This window comes from Garra rufa, chromosome 24, assembly GCF_049309525.1.
Source record: "Garra rufa chromosome 24, GarRuf1.0, whole genome shotgun sequence".
In the NCBI taxonomy this organism is placed as follows: domain Eukaryota; kingdom Metazoa; phylum Chordata; class Actinopteri; order Cypriniformes; family Cyprinidae; genus Garra; species Garra rufa.
The window spans coordinates 27,629,834-27,649,393 of record NC_133384.1 but is presented as its reverse complement, the minus strand read 5'-3'; the positions used below and the strand labels follow the sequence as shown (position 1 = coordinate 27,649,393).

General features: G+C 36.4%; 2 protein-coding genes across 3 annotated transcripts in view; both read left to right on the top strand.

The window, feature by feature from the left end:
* Positions 1-19,560, top strand: part of prkag2a (protein kinase, AMP-activated, gamma 2 non-catalytic subunit a) — a 234,895-nt gene that overhangs the window by 205,826 nt on the left and 9,509 nt on the right. The window lies entirely within an intron of this gene.
* Positions 974-19,560, top strand: part of abca4a (ATP-binding cassette, sub-family A (ABC1), member 4a) — a 20,158-nt gene continuing 1,571 nt past the window's right edge. The window contains 12 exon segments of the mRNA XM_073830290.1: positions 974-1,039; positions 1,297-1,390; positions 2,151-2,292; positions 2,376-2,515; positions 3,240-3,367; positions 9,373-9,570; positions 11,844-11,933; positions 16,463-16,703; positions 16,774-16,913; positions 19,115-19,150; positions 19,152-19,232; positions 19,374-19,529. Of these exon segments, the coding sequence (XP_073686391.1) occupies positions 974-1,039; positions 1,297-1,390; positions 2,151-2,292; positions 2,376-2,515; positions 3,240-3,367; positions 9,373-9,570; positions 11,844-11,933; positions 16,463-16,703; positions 16,774-16,913; positions 19,115-19,150; positions 19,152-19,232; positions 19,374-19,529 (1,512 nt within the window).

The following is a 19,560-nucleotide window of genomic DNA, read 5'->3' as shown; positions in this document are numbered from 1 at the left end:
TTTTCAGCAGGGTGATAGTGTCCTTTGAAGAGTATTGAAACTGCAAATGTTTTCCTCATTTCAACGGAAGAAAAACTTGAACATTTTAGGTGACATTGGGGGTGAGTAAATTACCAGGATTTTTTTATTCTGGAAATGAACTAATCCTTCAATTTGTAACAATTGGCCACAGTCTACACTATATATAGTATATTCACCACTAGTAAATGAGATTAAATTTATGATGCTATATATTCACCACCAGTTGGCTGTTAGTTAGGTCACAGGTCCAACGTAGCATAGATTGGGAACACAGCACCGGCTCTTTCACTGGTGAAAGGAGCTTAAATCAATCAGATTAGAAACCCGCTTTGCGTCTGCAGCAAGCCTACAGTCAGTCGAGTGAGTCGGCCATGAGCTTCAGCAGATGTAAGCGTAAAAGAGCGTTCTTCTCCTGAGGTGAGTTCTTCTTGTTTAATCATGTTTTATGTGTGTCTTTTAGCTGTTTCCGAATGGATGGTGATTGGGTGTTACATAAAGGAGCATTCAGGCCTGTTATGTAAGAGCACTGTGTTTGTCTCTAACATGCTGAACCGTATTGACAGCCCACACCATTCATTAGCCTACTTGTCTCATTATGTCTTATGATCGGTCTTATGATCAGCGAAAATACACTTTTAATTCTGTTTCTTAGTCATTGCGTTTATTTTAAAACTTTGTGAGAGATAGCAAATCAGAAACTGATTTGGATGCTACTATAGGGACTATTTTCTGTAAAACTGCTTTGGAACAATATCTATTAAATCTTATGTTGATTCTTAGATTGGAATTTGACCACTGGTACATTTGATTAACTACATTAATCAGTTGTAGAACTATGTTTGACTATGTTTGATGGAGATGAAATGTCCGTGAGTGTCTTGTCTGTGGTTGTTATGGTTGTCCAGGTAGGCCACCTGTATTTGACCCCCTGTGGGGGTGAAGAGCAGCGGTCATGGGAACCAACAGCCAGGTGCGGCTGCTCCTCTGGAAAAACTGGACTGTCCGCAAGCGGCAAAAGGTGAAAAGTTCAGCTTGTTTCCTAACTATAAGCATTAGAAAAGCTGGAACTTACTGCATTTCACTTAGTAAAAGTAAATTCCATTCATGTCATACAATGAATATGGGCTAAGATTTAGTTCTAAATAAGACTCAAACAGCTTCATGAGACTAGCTGGATACAACTCAAGCGTTTTGTACTGTATGTATTAACCAAAATGATCTGTCTTTACTGTCATCTTAAGCATTTCTTATGTATTAACTGCATTTTCACTGCAGACGCGGCTCTTTATGGAGATTATGTGGCCTGTGGTGCTGTTCATCGGACTGGTTTGGCTGAGAAGAGCGAACCCCCTTTACCGCCAACATGAATGTATGGATGAATTTAATACTTTTCATTTCATTTTCATATAATAAATAAATAATATATATAAATATAAAATAAATATAACAGAACAATTTGAATATTTTTATTATTTTAGTTTATATTTATATATATATCATTTTTTTTTAGCTTAAAATACGTTTAGAATTTTTTACTTCATACAATTAAAATAAAATTATATATATATATATATATATATATAATACTTTAATACCTTTAAAAACATTTTATTTTGTTATTTGAAGTACAAATAAGTAAATATAGTATATAATTTTCAAAATCTTGAAATACATTTTGAATATTTTTATATATATACACACACACACACACACACACACACACACAAACATGTAATTAAATAATATTGCTTAAGTAAAAATTGTAAATTTATTTTTATAATATCTATTATATATATTTTTTTAAAATACATTTGTAATCATTTTATATTATTTTATAATAAAAATAAATATATCTTACATTTTTAACAATTTTATTCAAACAACAAACATTAAATTAAATAATGTGTATAAAAAAAAAATATATATATATATATATATATACACACACATGTGAGTGTATAATATTTATTAGAAATATTAAATACACAATTTAATATCTTTAAATACATTATTTATACACAGCATTTCCAGTGTCATATTCAACGAGTGGCATCTCCCACTAATGTTGGCTGTTGTTTGTGATGCATATGCTCCTTTGTTGGCAATAACAACGGTCTTCTCAACCTCAGGTCACTTCCCAAACAAAGCCATGCCCTCCACTGGCATCCTTCCATGGATCCAAGGGATCTTCTGCAATGCCAACAACCCCTGTTTCCAGCACCCGACCCGTGGAGAGTCTCCAGGCCTGGTGTCCAACTACAACAACTCAATGTGAGTTGATTTCCATGTACAAACAGCACAGATAAACTAGTCCTCCATTGCTCTAACACACACACTATACCCTTTCTATTCAGACTGGCTCGGTTTTGGGCTGACGCACAGGAGCTGCTGTTCGAAGATCCAGAGTTTCTGCAGTTGGGACGGTTATGGCGAGAACTCATGACCATGAGCAACTTAATGGACACCCTCCGGACCAATCCTGATCTGATCGCGGGTCAGCGAACCTCACATCACCTCACTTCCCAGACGTTCCTTTAGTGTTTACACCACTCTCTCAGATTACATCACATGCTCAATCTGCCTTGAAGAGGTCCTTTCATGGGGAATGCTAAGAAGCTTATGCTTGTTCCATACTATTATTTTTAGAGAAAGCACTTCCATTTGTTTACCTCTCGACGGGACACACAAATAGAAGTTGTCTGGGTTTGAATCAGACATTCCTACACTGACAGCCCTAATGGCCCTGTCCTCGCTAGAAAAACAAACGCCTGTGGCCATCAGTAAAATGTGATTGATTGTCCCCTGGTTCTTGGGTCCAGAGCATTATGGTGAGTGAACTTTGGTTCCTGGCAGAAGAACCTGTCTTAAGCTCAGTCTTTGAGAAGGCGGCCTATGACTTGGTTTTTGTGTCGTGTGAAAGAGTCTCTGGCTTCTCTAGGTTCCTGGCACTGATTCACACCAGAATCTCTTTCCTATGTCATTCCCTCTTCTCAGTTTCTTTGAAAAATAAGCATAGAAAGAGCCATATCTTGGCCAGATTTCAGCAGGCCATGGATGCCTGGCATACCAGAGCTGTTTGTCTCGTCTGAATGATTGTCATGCCGCTGAAATCCGTCCAGCTGAGCATCTCTTAAGTGTTGAAGTGTTGCATTCTTTCATCTTGTTGAAATTCTTCACTCTGGCATCCTCTTCACACTTTTTGTTCACTTCATCTGCAGGTCGAGGTGTGAAGGTGGAGGACATTTTGAAGGACGATGAAACTCTCACTTCCTACCTGCTCAGAGATGTTCCTCTCACAGAATCTGTGGTAGATCAGTTGGTCCGTGCACGGATCCGCCCTGAACAGGTAACCAGTGCTGGTTTTGATTATTAGAACCAGAAAAATCTGTTTTTCCCCATCACGGCCACTCATATTGTTGTGTGTTTTTAAGTTTGAATTAAATATCAAAAATATTTTTTAAATTTAATGCTAAAAAGTTGATGTTTTAAAAACAGTAATAATTTAATAACACGGTTAAATGATCTTTAGAAAAATAAATATTGAAATATTGTTTTTTAGTGTTTTTTCTTCATTTTTAATTTTTAATGTTTAAATTAAATTATTATAAATTAAATTAAATGTAATAATTTAATTTTTATTATTACATTTATTTAATACATTTCATTATTAAAAATGTCTTAATTTCATTTAATTTTTATATAAATTTTGATCTTTAGCAATGATCTTTAGCAAAATGAATGTTGATTGATTTAGTTTTTTGTGTTTTTTCCATTTGTTTAATGTTTAAATGAAATGATAAATTACAAAATAAATTAAATTAAGTTTAATTTAGTAATTTTTTTAATAATTTTTAGCAAAATGAATGTTGATTGATTTTTGGTTTGTAGTGTTTTTTTTTCTTCTTTTTTAATATTTAATATTTAAATTAAATTGTTATAAATTAAATTACATTAAATTTAATTACGTCTTAATTTAATTTTAATTACATTTTTAAAGTAATCTTTAGCTAATTTTTTTGTTTCATTTTTAAATTCAATTTAAAATTTTAATTTAATTTGAATTAGATTTTGAAATTAGATATTTAACAAAATATTAGATATTTAGCAAAATGAATGTTGATTTGATTTAGGGTTTTAGTGTTTTTTTTTTATTTGTTTCATGTTTAAATTAAATTATAAATTACAAATAAATTAAGTTTAATTTAATCATTTAATTTAATTCAACTTAATTTTAATTGTATTTTTAAATGATCTTTAGCAAAAAGAATGTTGACAGATTTTTTTTTTCTTTTTAATTTAATTAAAATTTTTGTTGAGTGACTGTGGTTTGGAGTGTTTTCTTTTCCTTCATTTAAAAAATGTTTAAATTAAATTACAAATTAAATTAAGTTTAGTTTAATAATTTAATTAAGTAAATATTTTTTTTTAATGATCTTTAGCAAAATGAATGTTAATTTAATTTTCTTTTTTTTTCTTCATTTTTTTAATTTAATTTAAAGTTTTAATTTAATTTAATTTTAATTTATTTAGACATAATAATAGTAATTTATTAAGATGAAAACAAATTCAGTTTCTGTTTTGTACTGTTTATTAGCTAAAATATAAAAAAATATTTATTGTTTCCTCTGTATTTCCCCAAATTGAAATATCGGTGCGTCCTTAATTAGCACTATTTACAGTACGTCTATGAGATCTCCGAGAGGTCACTGACCTGAAGCGTCCTTTTTTGTGATTGCCTAATTAAGCCATGAATGATAAGCAGATTGACTTCACCGCCAAGACAAAAATCCATCTGCTTTCTATGCATGTATATAGACTTTGTTGGTAGACTTGAATGTCTCTGTTTGAGACTGAGAGAATCTTGGCTGGTCCTCAACTGCCCATTTGTTCAGCATCACACTGCATGTTTGGGTTTCTCAGCTCTCTGTACGAACCCTTTGTGATGTATATATTAGTCATCCCAGGCCCCTGCGAGTAATCAGACCCCCAACCTAAAGCAGAGCGACTCTGGTCAAACCTGGCCCCCATGTTACCCAACCCTGAGATTCTTGGTGGGTTTATTTTTCAGTGCGAACAAAGCATGGGTGGTGGTTTTCACGAGACCACGTCTCCTTTGAGGGCAGCGTTGAGGAGCTGGCCTAGAGGAAGTGATAGTATGAACACAAGAACATCAGGGTCCGAGTCACTTTCATATGGAAATGTAAGGGAGAGGAATGCAAGGCATTTTGAAGGCTTTCTCAGAGGTGCTGCCAGTCAGCCAGCAGGGGCGAACAGAGGAAGATGGAATGTTCTGGTTGGATAAGTCCTTCGCTACTAATGAAACAGAAAGAAAGCTGGAGGTTTTCCAGTTGGGTTTTTGCAAACTGATTTCTTTGGAGTCATGGCTTGCATCCATGTTTCATCTCATTGTGAAGGCAAAGAGACACATTTAGGATTTAAAGAGCAGCTCATATGTTTTTTTTTTAAAGTGTTCTAATGTTGTGTTGGAGTCCTCTACAACAGGTTTAAATGCATGTAAGATCAGAAAACATTGTAATTTTCTCAGAATATACCTTTAATATTAGAATCATTTTCCAATGATTTCGAGCTTAAAGGAGTAGCTCACTTTCAGAACAAAAATCTGAACCTTGTCATCCAAGTTCATGTCTTTCTTTCTTCAGTCGTAAGGAAATTGTTTTTTGAGTGAAACATTTCAGGATTTCTCTCCATATAATGGACTTCTATGGTGCCCCCGAGTTTGAACTTGCAAAATGCAGCTTCAAAGGGCTCTAAACGATCACAGCCGAGGAAAAAAGGGTCTTATCAAGCAAAATGATGGGATATTTTCTAAAAAAAAATTGCAATTTATATACTTTTTAACCTTAAATGCTCGTCTTGTCTAGCTCGGCACGACAAGCGTTTGAGATTAAAAAGTTTAAAAGTTGTAAATGTTTTTAGTAAAATAACCAATCGTTTCGCTAGATAAGACCCTTCTTCCTCGGCTAGGATCATTTAGAGCCCTTTGAAGCTGCATTTAAACTGCATTTTGGAAGTTCAAACTCAGGGGCACCATGGAAGTCCATTATATGGAGAGAAATCCTGAAATGTTTTCCTCCAAAAACACCATTTCTTTACGACTGAAGAAAGAAAGACGTGAACATCTTGGATGACAAGGGGGTGAGTACATTATCTGTAAATTCTTGTTCTGAAAGTGAACTACACCTTTAAGGTCTGTAAACCCCTTCCTTCCATAAGCCTATACTCTGCTCTAATCCGGCCAAGTCTGTTGTGATTGGTCTTTCTGTGTATAATGCAAGCGAATCGTGTCCACGGCTAAAGTTTAGCTGCTAAACTGTAAACTCTTCACAAAACAATGAGTAACTGATGATACAGTTTGTAAACCAAAATATGTCTACATTCTTTATTATTAAACAATGTAATTAGAACAACACATTCTTAGGAAATAATTGGTTCACAGTGAATTATCAAAGCTATTTCAGTTAGGCAGTGTTATCGTGGTTTACCTGGTTTAGCTGCATAAAACAGCTTGTTTTGTTGCTTGATATTGCAAATTGGTCTGTCTTAGCATATTATTTCAATGTATTATCTTAATTATGAGCAAACAGTTTTACAGCATGTTGTTATTCTTCTGGCTGTTTCCCTATAGCGGCTAATGAACCAAAAGTCTCACCAATATAGGCTTACTTCCATGTTGAAGAATAAGGTGGATGCATTACGTAAATATATATGTCGTACTGTATATGCAGCAGATGTTATATTGTTTAAAGGCAGCAGGCAGCAACACCTCAAGAAGTGCTCCAGGATGTCTTGGGATGTTAATAGTTTCCTCCAATTTTGTTGCCATCCTCTTTTGTGCCCCTTTCTTGAGTTTAAATGCTATTCTACTGAGAACCAGTGGTGACCACTGATGTTTTTTTTTTGTAATTTTAGAAATGTTTGATGAGGTTAAGCACAGGTTGTGAGCAGCAATTTGTCAATTTTATGTCTGGCTTTCAGTCTTATCCATGTTAGCTGTACAAAACAGCTTGTTTTGTTGCTTTATTATTGGAAATTGATCTATCTGAACATATTATTTAATGGCGTTTTTCCATTACACAGTACCAGCTCGCCTCGGCTCGACTCGACTCAGCTCTGTTTGGTTTTCCACTGTGTAAAAGTTGTACCTGTACCTCCACAATAGTACCTGGTTGTCATAGCGATGCTGCAGGAAACTGCCGTGACGTAATCTTCTACGCGACACACACCCGCTGTCTGCACCTCCTCGTTTGACCACGGCGTATTCTTCCGAGTTGCCATAATATGTAATGGATTGGATATGTCAAGCAATCTCTGGCCAAACTTTTAAAAAATGGCGGGGTTATTCTGGATACTATTGCTGGCGCGTGCAATGATGACGCAGTGAATAGTGACGATTCTCTCTGACCAATCAGCAGTCTGCTGTGTTTTCACGTCACATTTTAGTATCGCCTCAGCTCGCTTGGAACCTCGCCGGAGGTGGTACGAAAAAAAGTACCTGGAAGCCGGTACAGGTACAACTTTTACACAGTGGAAAACCAAACAGAGCCGAGTCGAGTCGAGGCGAGCTGGTACTGTGTAGTGGAAAAGCGCCATTAATGTATTATATTGAAGGGGTCCTATTTTGCTCTTTTACAGTATTTTGTTTTGGGGGTGCACTAGAGCATGCTCTCATGCATGGTGGTTCGAAAAATGCATTATTTTTCACATACTTTACATTATTACAATAGCTTTCACCCCAGGCTGGCACAAATGGCTCGATTAGTTCCGGGTTTGATGAAGGTCCACCTTCCGAATAACAAAATGTGTTGTGATTGGTTAGCAGTCCCACTGCGTTGTGATTGGCGAACAGCTTAAATGGCGTTTCAGTACAGTACTGCCACGCCCCTTCCCAAAGCAGCAAGTTCCATGTACAACTGTTAGTGCAAGCTAGATTAAAGTGATTCTTATGTTTTAAATATTGATATTTTTCTTACAAAACACACCGGATTGCTAAAGGAGGCTTTTATTGACTTCGCTAAAGTTAGGCGAATCCCCACCTCGTCCCTCCCCACCCACCAACGATTAGAATTTCCGTTGGCAGGATTTATTTGAATGTTATTCTAATGGACCGCGTTGTGATATCATAGCATCCGGAAAACAAATGCTGTAGTCCAAAGGAGCCGTTCGTTGAAAAGGGATTTTTGAAAAACTAAGTATCTTCCTTTGGAGTGGAATTTGAGATTTGTAACTTTGTAGATGTTTTTTATGCCCAAACATACACACCACACACTGGCTAAAATTCAAAAAGTGAAAAAGCATAATAATAGGACCCCTTTAATTATTATAATTGCAAACAATTTTACCGTACTGCAAGTTGTTATTCTTCTCAATATTTCCCTATAGCAGTTAATGAACCAGAAGTCTAGGCTTTATTCCATGTTAAAGAATAAGCTGGATGGATTATGTAAATATATATGTCGTATGGTATATGCAGCACATTATATTGTCTAATGGCAGCAGGCTGCAACACCTCAGAAGTGCTCCAGGATGTCTTGGGATGTTAATAGTTTCCTCCAATTTTGTTGCCATCCTCTTTTGTGCCCCTTCCTCGAGTTTAAATGCTATTCCACAGGGAACCTGATGTTTTTATTTATTTTAGAAATGTGTGATGAAGGTTAAGCACAGATTGCGTCTGGCTGACTAACTGCATTTGTGTGTTCGTTGTTATGACTTTTAAGCTGAGTGAGGAAAGTTAGCACAATTTCACACCTGCTAATGCAAATATATCTTTTTAGTTGGGTCAAAGAATGTTAGTGTAACAACTTCAACAAGAAAAGCTAGCAGAAAATAGGGGTTAATTGGTGTGTTCAACCAGGGTTGCCAGATTTTCAAAACAAAACTCACCCAACTCAAAACTAGCCAAGTCGCGTTTCGGAGGCATCTGCCTGTAAAAATCGCATTCCGGCGGGTAAAATACAGATTTTATATACAGATTTTTTTGTAAGAGCCATTTGTCATTTTAATGGGTTTGGCTTCCGGTCTCATCCACTTCCAGCTATTTTTATCTGAACAAAACAGCTCATTTTCCTTCTTGATATTGCAAATTGGTGTGTCTTACCATATTATTTTAATGTATCATCTTAATTATGAGCACCCAGTTTTGCAAATACTCATTTATTTTATATCAACCCTAGCCTAATCCATGATCTTTTAAAAATCACACAATTTTTTGTATTCCAGAAACATTTCACTACTGCTGAATGTTTAAGTCCAGCTCAGACTAACACAACAGCATTAACTCCCCTCACCTCCTAATTTTTTCATTCTGTTTTTCACTGTCACTGTCTCTCTCAGTTTGCGTATGGAGTTCCTGATCTCCGTCTGAAGGACATCGCCTGCAGTCAGACTCTTCTTGAGCGTTTCCTTATTATCCCGAGCCGTTGGGGCCTGTATACTGTGCGCAATGCCATGTGTGTTCTCACCCCACAGCGTCTTCAGAACATTGAGGACAAATTCTACGCCAACCTTGACTTCTTCAAACTTTTCCGCTTGGTCAGTCTACTCATACACTCAATAAAATCAGTAATAATATCTGTTGGAAATGGGTTTGGGTGTAGAGGAAGTGCTGACACAGATAGCTATGCCAACTATGAGGGAAGTCATATCAGCGCTTGTTTTGGGTGGAGGCAACAAAAGGATTATGGGTCAGAATTTAGTACGTACTGAAAAGACCAGTTTAAAAGGAAAACCATATGAATTTGGTTCTTCTGTGGAACACAAGGATATTTTGAAGAATGTTGGTAACCAAACAGATCCCTTTGACTTCCATTGAATGGACAAAAAAATTCCTTAAATATCTTACTGTGTTCAACAGACGACAAAGTCATACAGGTTTGGAGTTATGGCAGAATTTAGATTTTTGGTCAACTTGAATGCAGTCAAAATGCATTTTTAAGTTTTGGACCACAAAACCATGATGTATGATTTGTTAGGATAGGACAGTATTTGGCTGAGATACAGCTATTTGAAAATCTGGAATCTGAGGGTGCAAAAATATAATATATATTGATATATTTATGGTAGGAAATTTACAAAATTTCTTCATGGAACATGATCTTTACTTAATATCCTTATGAATTTTTTGCATAAAATAAAAATCAATAATTTTGACCCTTACAATGTATTTTTGGCTATTGCTACAAATATACCTGTTGCCCAGGGTCACATTTTATTATTCCAAATTATGGCATTTGTAAATGAAACTGAAAACAGGAAGATATGCGACAGTAAGTGCTCATTTTTGGACTTCCTGTTTGATGAAAGCTTTTGAATTTTTCTAGAGTTAGTAACAAAATCCCGCACACCCTTCCTGGTTGTTCTTGGTAGTTTATGGTTTCGGAATAAGAGTGGGGAGAGGACAGAGGGGCGTTAGCCTGAGTCACCCGATCAGTGTTAGTTGAGCCACCTGACTTGGCCTATTTCAGTAATGAGATTATAGTCAACACACTTCTGCTGGACTAAACCCTGTGAGAGCTTTAAATAATAATGCTCAGAGTCTGTATTGAATACCAGACTTTATCCTTCCCCCTCAGAGCATATATTTAAATGAACACATTAATGTTTATTCATTAGCTAGAAACTTTTATCCAAAGCCGCTCATGATGAAATGTCAGTCATATGCGAACACTGATTGCTGAAACAATATTAGAAGTTCGTTCTTTAGTATTAGAGATACGGTAAAGTCTAATAGGAAGGATGTCTCATATTTGGGTTGCTTCTGTGACACCCACACACCATTTCCTGAACCTGGTCCATCCTGATCTATTGTAAAGTAGCTTGGATACGGTTCCTGGGGCAGCCCCTGGAAGAAACATTATTTCTGGAAGTGTTGCATCTCGGAAGACAGGATGTGAGCAACACACATTTCCAGAACCCTGCTATGCAGCTTCAGCTAAATTGATTTGGACACTGTGTACAATGCTAATACAGTTTACATAGACCTTGCAGTCAAAAGTTTACATAGACCTTGCAGAATCTGCAAAATGTTAATCATTTTACCAATATAAGATGGATCATACAAAATGCATGTTATTTTTTAGTTCGTACTGACCTAAAAAAAAGACATTGCACATAAAAGTTTACATACACTTGATTCTTAATACTGTGGTGTTACCTGAATGATCCAGAGCTGTGTTTTTTTTTTTTTTGTTTAGTGATAGTTGTTCATGAGTTCCTTGTTTGTCCTGCCTGCTGTTCTTCAGAAAAATCCTTCAGATTCCACAATTTTTTTTTTTTTTTTTAAGCATTTTCGTGTTTTGAACCCTTTCCGACAATGACTGTATGATTCTGAGATCCATCTTTTCACACTGAGGACAACTGAGGGACTCATATGCAACTATTACAGAAGTTTCAAACGCTCACTGATGCTTCAGAAGGAAAAACCATGCATTAAGAGCCAGGGGTGAAAACTTTTGAACAGAATGAATGTACATTTTTCTTATTTTGCCTAAATATCATCTTTTTTATTTAGTACTGCCCTTCAGACGCTACAGGAGCTACTTACATGTTTCCCAAAAGACTAAATAAGTTGTATTTGTAAGCTGTATTTTTCTATGATATTTTTAAAGACAATATTATTCTTTATATGGACTACTAATACAGATATTGCCAAAAAGTTTATATCATGTCCAATCGTGTATAGCATCTAACCTTGTGTAATATGTGTGTTATAATAGTTGTAATATGTGAAATAACGTCTGTCTGTCTATGCCATTGACCTTGACCAATATAGATGGTCTCATTTCCCTCTCTCCTCTCATTCCCAGCTTCCTCTAGTTCTCGATAACTACTCCAATGGACTCGACCTGCACTTCTGGGCCCGACTTCTGCCTGCCGTGTCTGAGAAGCTGAAAGCGGTGCGTATGAGGCCCTTCAAAAGTTCAGCTGTATTTTTAGCCATCAGGAAATCACGATTTCCTCCACCCGGCTTTTTACGCAAGCATACGGATATGGAGATATCATTCCCGTGTCTGCGGAAAGCTAATTCCGGCCGCTTCCCAGTCAGATTGTCACTGTAAATAAATCTGACGTTCACGTGTAATAAGTTCACAGGTGAGGGCATTTTGTACCCTTCTGAAACAGAGAGGAAACAACTCACAGACAGTAGACGTCAATGTGTGATGGTTAAATGGTGTCAGTGTGCCTAAAGCTCTACAGCGAGGGACTTCCTGTCGGTGTGGTTGGTCTTTTGTCTGTCGCCCGGCTGAGTGGGACCCCGACGCCAGTTAGTCATTTTCCGAATTCCTTTTCCATCATGTTCTCCGTGCCAGAGCCCAGATGTGCCGAGACCAACGTGATGGAAAAGCTCTAGGAACTTACGCTCTCCTGTTTCCAAAAATATTCCTTTTTATTAGCTTGCACGGAAGCAACTATGTGTTTTGCAGAACATACTGGCTTTTGTTTTGAAGGCGTTTGTATGAATGTTCTCGAGAACGCTGTTTTCTCTCTCTCTTCACCTGCTGTGGTATCATGGTCCTTAGAGGCTTAGATTATCTGTCTGGTATCTGTAAGCTTTGATGTGTTTTAGTTTAGAGGATAATGGACTTTCCCACCCAGGGGGATTTCAGTTTGGTGCCAAAAGGTTTGGTTTTGCTTTTTGACTCCATAACAGATTTGAAATTCATACTCCTTACCAGAGACAATTCTAGCTTTTCAGCAGTATTAGAACACAGGCCCGTATCAAAAATTTAAAAAAAAATTTTTCTTCTCAAATTATTTTTTAGCAAATTCTGTGTTTTCCATTAATTTTCTTGGATTCCATTTTAATTGGTTTAATTAAATTTTAATAATCTAAAGCATCTGTAATTAATTGATTTTATTAAAAAATGTAATTATTATTATTAATCTTATTATTATTTTTTGTAAGTAATGCACTGACTTCCTACCCTGGAAATCCAGAGGTCTCGCGAGAGCACAATTTGAATTGTCTCTGCAAGACACTCTGGTATCGAACAATGATGCACGTTACTGCATTACGTAAGCAGTTCTGGGAACCAATCAAATCGGTGTATCTGATGTAGGCGGGCCAGAGGCGAGCTAAGCTGATGACAACAGCGCTGCGACGTCCGGAATCATTAGTAAACTATTGAAAGTTGGCTACAGATGAACACCAGTTGTTTGAAACGGCTTTGGCCGCTACAATGAACGAGTTAGACTTGGCTTTTCATATAAAAGAGGAACAGAAAACCGCGCTCGAATTCGCAAGAAGGACGTTGTTGCTGTTTTGCCGACTGGATACGGCAAGAGTTTAATCTATCAGTTCACACCGTGTATTGTTGTGATTGGTCGTGGCGTTATCCAATTGCGTGCAGTGAGAGTTTCAAATGCATGCTTGGTGCCGCTCCTCGAGTTAGGTCCTTTTCATTGCTCGATGCCAGACCCTTAATCTTAATAGATTAGGGTCTGGATTTTTTCCAGGCTAGTTCCAGCATCTGAATACTTTTTTGGGCAACAATATTCTGAAAACTGATTTTTTTGAAAATTAAAAGCATCTATTTAAATTGAAAACTAAAATCAAATGTAAAAAAACATGTCTAATTCGTTGAAATCATGAAACATACACAATGTAACAGCAGTTTATTAAAAGTTTAACAAAAAAAAGGTCCTATGAAATACGTTTTATTTTTATTTTTTTCAAATTTAGTTTTTTTCCGTATTCTTGTGGATTCCGTTTTTTCCCCATTTTAATTTTTCTAGACTCGGTTTTAATGTTTAAATTAAGAAATATTAATTAAAAAGCATGTCTAATTAATTAAAATCATGTTACAATGCAATGGCAATTTATTAAAAGTTTAACATCAAATATGTGACCCTGGACCACAAAACCAGTCATAAGGTTAAATTTGACAAAACTGAGATTTATACATCATATGAAAGCTCAATAAATAAGCTTTCTATTGATGTATGGTTTGTTAGGATAGGACAATATTTGGCCGAGATACATCTATTTGAAAATCTGGAATCTGAGGGTGCAAAAAAATCAAAATACTGAGAAAATCACCTTTAAAGTTGTCCAAATTAAGTTCTTAACAATGCATATTACTAATCAAAAATTACATTTTGATAGGTTTACAGTAGGAATTTTACAAAAAATCTTAATGGAACATGAACTTTACTTAATTTCTTAATGATTTTTGGCATAAAAGAAAAATCAAAAATTTTGACCCATGCAATGTATTTTTGGCTATTGCTACAAATATACCCCAGCGACTTAAGACTGGTTTTGTGGTCCAGGGTCACATATGTGTTTTTACCAAACAGAATTTTTTACCAAATTCTGTTTGGTAAAAACACAGTAGTTCATAACAAATGAAGTTATATTTTAGTACATTGTGCACAAAATTCCTTTGATTTTGCATGCACAAGAGTGGATGAAAAGTGCATTTAGAAAAAAAATAGGAACCCTTCTGAAGACAAAATGTACTCAGCATGTCACATTATGTAGAAAGCATGAATATTTCATTAACAGAATGTGCATTTTGACATGCTGAATTACAAAATGAGTATACAGAAAACATTTTGAGGACAAAATTGTTATTTTGGGGCCACAAAATGCCTTTTGTAAATTAAATGCATAGCTTTAAGGCCAGTTGTAGTAATACATTCACTATGGACATGTTCTCCATGTTTCAAGTTTGACAACCATCCAAATGTTTTTTTTTTTTTATCATTTTGATTAGAGCATTTAATCTTGTGCCTAACATTTTTGTGAAATCTGACCTTGTGCTTTAAAACAGACACATTTTTGTTAAGCATGGCAAAGACTTTCATGCATTAAATATGACTACATTAATATTTTTTTGAGGCCACAGTGTTCTAAAAACTACAGTAATATGTAACTCTGGACCACAAAACCGGTCAAAAACCGAATCAATTTACAAGACCTTGTTAGGATAGGACAATATTTGGCCAAGATACAACTATTTGAAAATCTGGAATCTGAGGGTGCAAAAAAAAAAAAACTAAATATTGAGAAAATCTGTTTTGAAGTTGTCCAAATGAAGTTTTAAGAAAACACATGCAAACAGAAAAAACGACAACATCATCAGTTTGACAACACAGGCGCTGCAAATCCTCGCAACACAAACACAAATACGGAAACGCGCTGCAAACACACGAACGCGCTGCAGATAGCACGGACCACAACGGAAATGTTTCAGGGGGACCTCAAAAAGTGACGAACCCATCTGGGACCTGATTATTTGTTCAGTGGCTGTTGGTCAGAGCAGAGGTGTTGTCGGTGAACTAAAAGGTGGTAGTTCGTCTTTATCACCTTTTAGTTCACCGATAACACCTCTGCTCTAATAATCAGGTCCCAGATGGGTTCGTCACTTTTTGAGGTCCCCTGAAACATTTCCGTTGTGGTCCATGCTATTTGCAGCACGTTCCTGTGTTTGCAGCGCTTTTGTGCGTTTGCAGAGCGTTTCCGTATTTGTGTTCGCGTTGCGAGGATTTGCAGCGCCTGTGTTGTCAAACTGATGAAGATGTTTTCTTAATTTGTTGTCGTTTTTTTCTGTTTGCATGTGTTTTCTTAAAGGGATAGTTCACCCAAAAATGAAAATTTGATGTTTATCTGCTTACCCCCAATGCATCCAAGATGTAGGTTACTTTGTTTCCTCAGAAAAACACAAACGAAGATTTTTAACAAAAACCGGTGCAGTCTGCCAGCCTTATCATGGACATGGATGGGCACCAACCCTTTAAAAGTAAACAAAAACATGCACAGACAAATCCAAATCACACCCTGTGGCTCTTGATGATACATTGATGGCTTAAGATACGAAACGATCAATTTTTGTGAGAAACTGAACAGTATTTATATCATTTTTTACCTTTGATACACAGCCACGTCCATCTGTCATGTGCACGAGTTTGGCATCAGTCACGTCACATGAGCACACGCTCTGGCGTAGAATACGAATTGTTGTTTTTGTTTACTTTTAAAGGTTTGGTGCCCATCCATGTCCATGATAAGGCTGGCAGACTGCACCGGTTTTCGTTAAAAATCTTCGTTTGTGTTTTTCTGAGGAAACAAAGTAACCTACATCTTGGATGCATTGGGGGTAAGCAGATAAACATCAAATTTTCATTTTTGGGTGAACTATCCCTTTAAGTTGCAGCGCATTGAGCTCTCTCGGCCACCGTAATTTAGGGTAGGAAATTTACAAAATATCTTGGAACGTCTTTACTCAATATCCTAATGATTTTTTCCATTAAAAAAGAAAAATCAATAATCTTGACCCATGCAATGCATTGTTGTCAATTGCTACAAATATACCCCTGCTACTTATGTCTGATTTTGTGGTCCAGGGTCACATATTGAAATCATGTTTTTAGAAAATTAAAGATTTATTTGAATTAAAAATGTTTCTTTTTTTCTCAACAGCTGTTTGAAAGGCCCAGCTCTCAAGACCTGTTGCAAGTGGTTTCCCCACTACTTCAGTCTCATGAATCCCCATCTTTCAGCCAGCTCATGGCTGCCACCTCCAGCTTGTTCTGTGGCTACACGGAAGGGGCCTTTTCCAGGGTCGCCTCCTTCAACTGGTACGAGGATAATAACTACAAAGCCTTTTTGGGCATCAACAGCACCCGGGGAGAGGGGAAGTACAACTACGATCAAACAGCCAGTGAGTATACTGTACATGAAGCGGAGAAGAGAATGTTCTTGTGTTTCTCACAACTCCATATCTCTTTCAGCTCTGTTCTGTAATGACCTCATGAAGGATTTGGAGTCCAATCCAGTCACAAGGATTGTGTGGAGTTCAGTCAAGCCTTTCCTGATGGGCAAAATCCTGTATGCTCCTGATTCCCCTGCTGTCAGACAGATCATTAAAAACGTAAGAGAAAAAGCTCTTCTTTGACTACACGCACACCTGGAACAACAGCAGTGTGAATGTGAATGCATTAATGCAACAGCTAATTTCGCTCCAGGCCTGTCAGATAAATCAGCACATTGGTGCAGACAAGTCAGCGGGTTAGCCAGAGGGGAAATGACGCAGGTCTAACGGGTTCCCATGGAGGCTACGTGTGTTTGAGGAGCACTTCAGAACATACGACCCAGCTGACTGGCTTTTGCTCCCTTAAATTCTTATGTAAGCAGGACTGCAGGTTTTTCAGCTGGGTGCTTTGTAAATGAGTTTCCTCTCTTAACACTAAGGTGTAGCCTTAGCATTCCTGTAGCTCAGAAGGCACTGATGAAATATACATTAAATGCCATGTAAATCGCTTCGGATAAGCAGACGTTTTTATGTTAGGCATTACCAGTCAAGTTTGGAAACATTAAAAAAAAATTCTTTTAGTCACCAAGGCTGCATTTATTTGATCAAAACACAGTAAAAAATTATTTAGTGAGATATTATTATAATTCAAAAACTGTTTGATTAATGTACGTTACGAGTCAAAAGTTTTTGAACACTAAGCTTTTTAATGTTTTTAACGTCACTTCTGCTCACCAAGCCTGCATTTATTTGATCCAAGGTACAGCAAAAACTGTACAATTTTGAAATATTTTTACTATTTAAAATAACTGTTTTCAGTTTGAATATATTTTAAAATTTAATTTATTCCTGTGATTTCAAAACTAAATTTATAGCATTATTATTCCAGTCACACAATCCTTCAGAAATCATTCAAATATTATGATTACCTGCTCACAAAACATTAATTATTACTATTATTATGTTGAAAACAGATGAATACATTTTTCTCAGGTTTCTTTGATAATAGAAAGTTCAGAAGAACAGCATTTATCTGAAATAGAGATCTTTTGTAACATTATAAAAGCCTTTATCATCACTTTTGATTGATTTCAGATAAATGCTGATATTTGGATCTTTCTATTCATCAAAGAATTCTGAAAATATGTACTTAAATGTTTTAAATATGGATAATATAATAATAATAATGTTTCTTGAACAGAAAATCAGCATATAGAATGATTTCTGAAGAATCATGTGACACTGAAGACTGGAGTTATAATGCTGAAAATTTTCTTTGATTACAGGAATAAATTACATTTTTAAATATATTCAAATAGAAAGCAGTCAAATATTTCACAATGTTACTGCTTCTGCTGTATTTTGGATCAAATATATACAGGCTTGGTGAGCAGAAGAGAATTCTTAAAAAAACATTAAAAATCTTACTGTTCAAAAACTTTTGACTGGTAGTGTATTTTAAAATGTTATTTATTCCTGTGATGACAAACATGATTTTACAGTCTTCAGTGTCGCATGATTTTTCAGAAATCATTCTAATATTGTGATTTGGTGCTCAATCAATTATAATCAATAATTATAGGTACTCTGTTATTACTAATGGTTCTGTCTTATTATCATCAGTGTTGTAAACATTGTCAATGTTTGTGTTTAAAGGGATAGTTGACTCAAAAATGAAAATTCTGTTATTAATTACTCACCCTAATGTCGTTCTAACCCCCTAAGACCTTTGTTCATCTTCGGAGCACAAATTAAGGTATTTTGATCAAATCTGAGAGCTTTCTGATCCTGCGTAGACAGCAACGCAACTGACACATTCAAGGCCCAGAAAGTTAGTAAGGACATTGATAAAATTTTCCATGTGACATCAGTGGTTCAACCGCAATGTTATGAAGCTGCAGGAATACTTTTTGTGAGCATAGAAAACAAAAAGACACAAATAATGACTTTAGAGAATGAAAGAGCAATAGAGAATGAGAAGGAGGGTAACAAGGGAGGTAAGGCCTTTGCCCCTGGGAGGTAGCTACGGTGTGGACATGCTTGCCCTGGGCAATGGGCCATGGCTGTGGTCCCATCAGATCGGCTTTAGAGGGCTTCAGTTTCTCTGTTTATGCAGCAGGGCTTTCAGTGGGACTGTGTAAACTGCTCCTGGTGGGAATTCAGTCATTCTCTGGTCAAACTCAAAGCAGTTGCCACCACTGTCTTCATTGTTACTGTGCCATTGAATGCTGAACAAACAGATTATTTCATTTGTTCTTGCCTGCTTTTATTTGAATGCACCTAAACTTTGTATGTTTGTGTATTTGTGTGTGTTTATCCAGGCAAACACCACCTTTGAGGAATTAGAAAGACTAAGGAAACATGGGTCGGGCCTGGGAGGAGGTGGGCCCACAGGTGTGGAGCTTCTTTCAGGAGGGTGTACAGATGAACATGCTGCGGGTAAACACTGTCTTAGCTTTCTCTGAAAAGATGGCACCAATATATGAGCACAATATTTTCAGCAAGTTTTCCAAAATATTTTGGATTATATCTCAGGGACTCCATCAGAAAATCCCACAGTGATGGATTATATCAACAAAGGCCTCCAAGGACACTCCATTCACTGGCCAACACATCCTCAACTTCCTGTACAACGGCCCTGAGGAGGATCGAGACCAAGACATGCCTAACTTTGACTGGAGGAACATCTTTAACGTGACTGACCAAGTTATTCGCCTTATAAACCGATACGGAGAGGTATCATGCACAAAAAAACAAACTTCTGCTT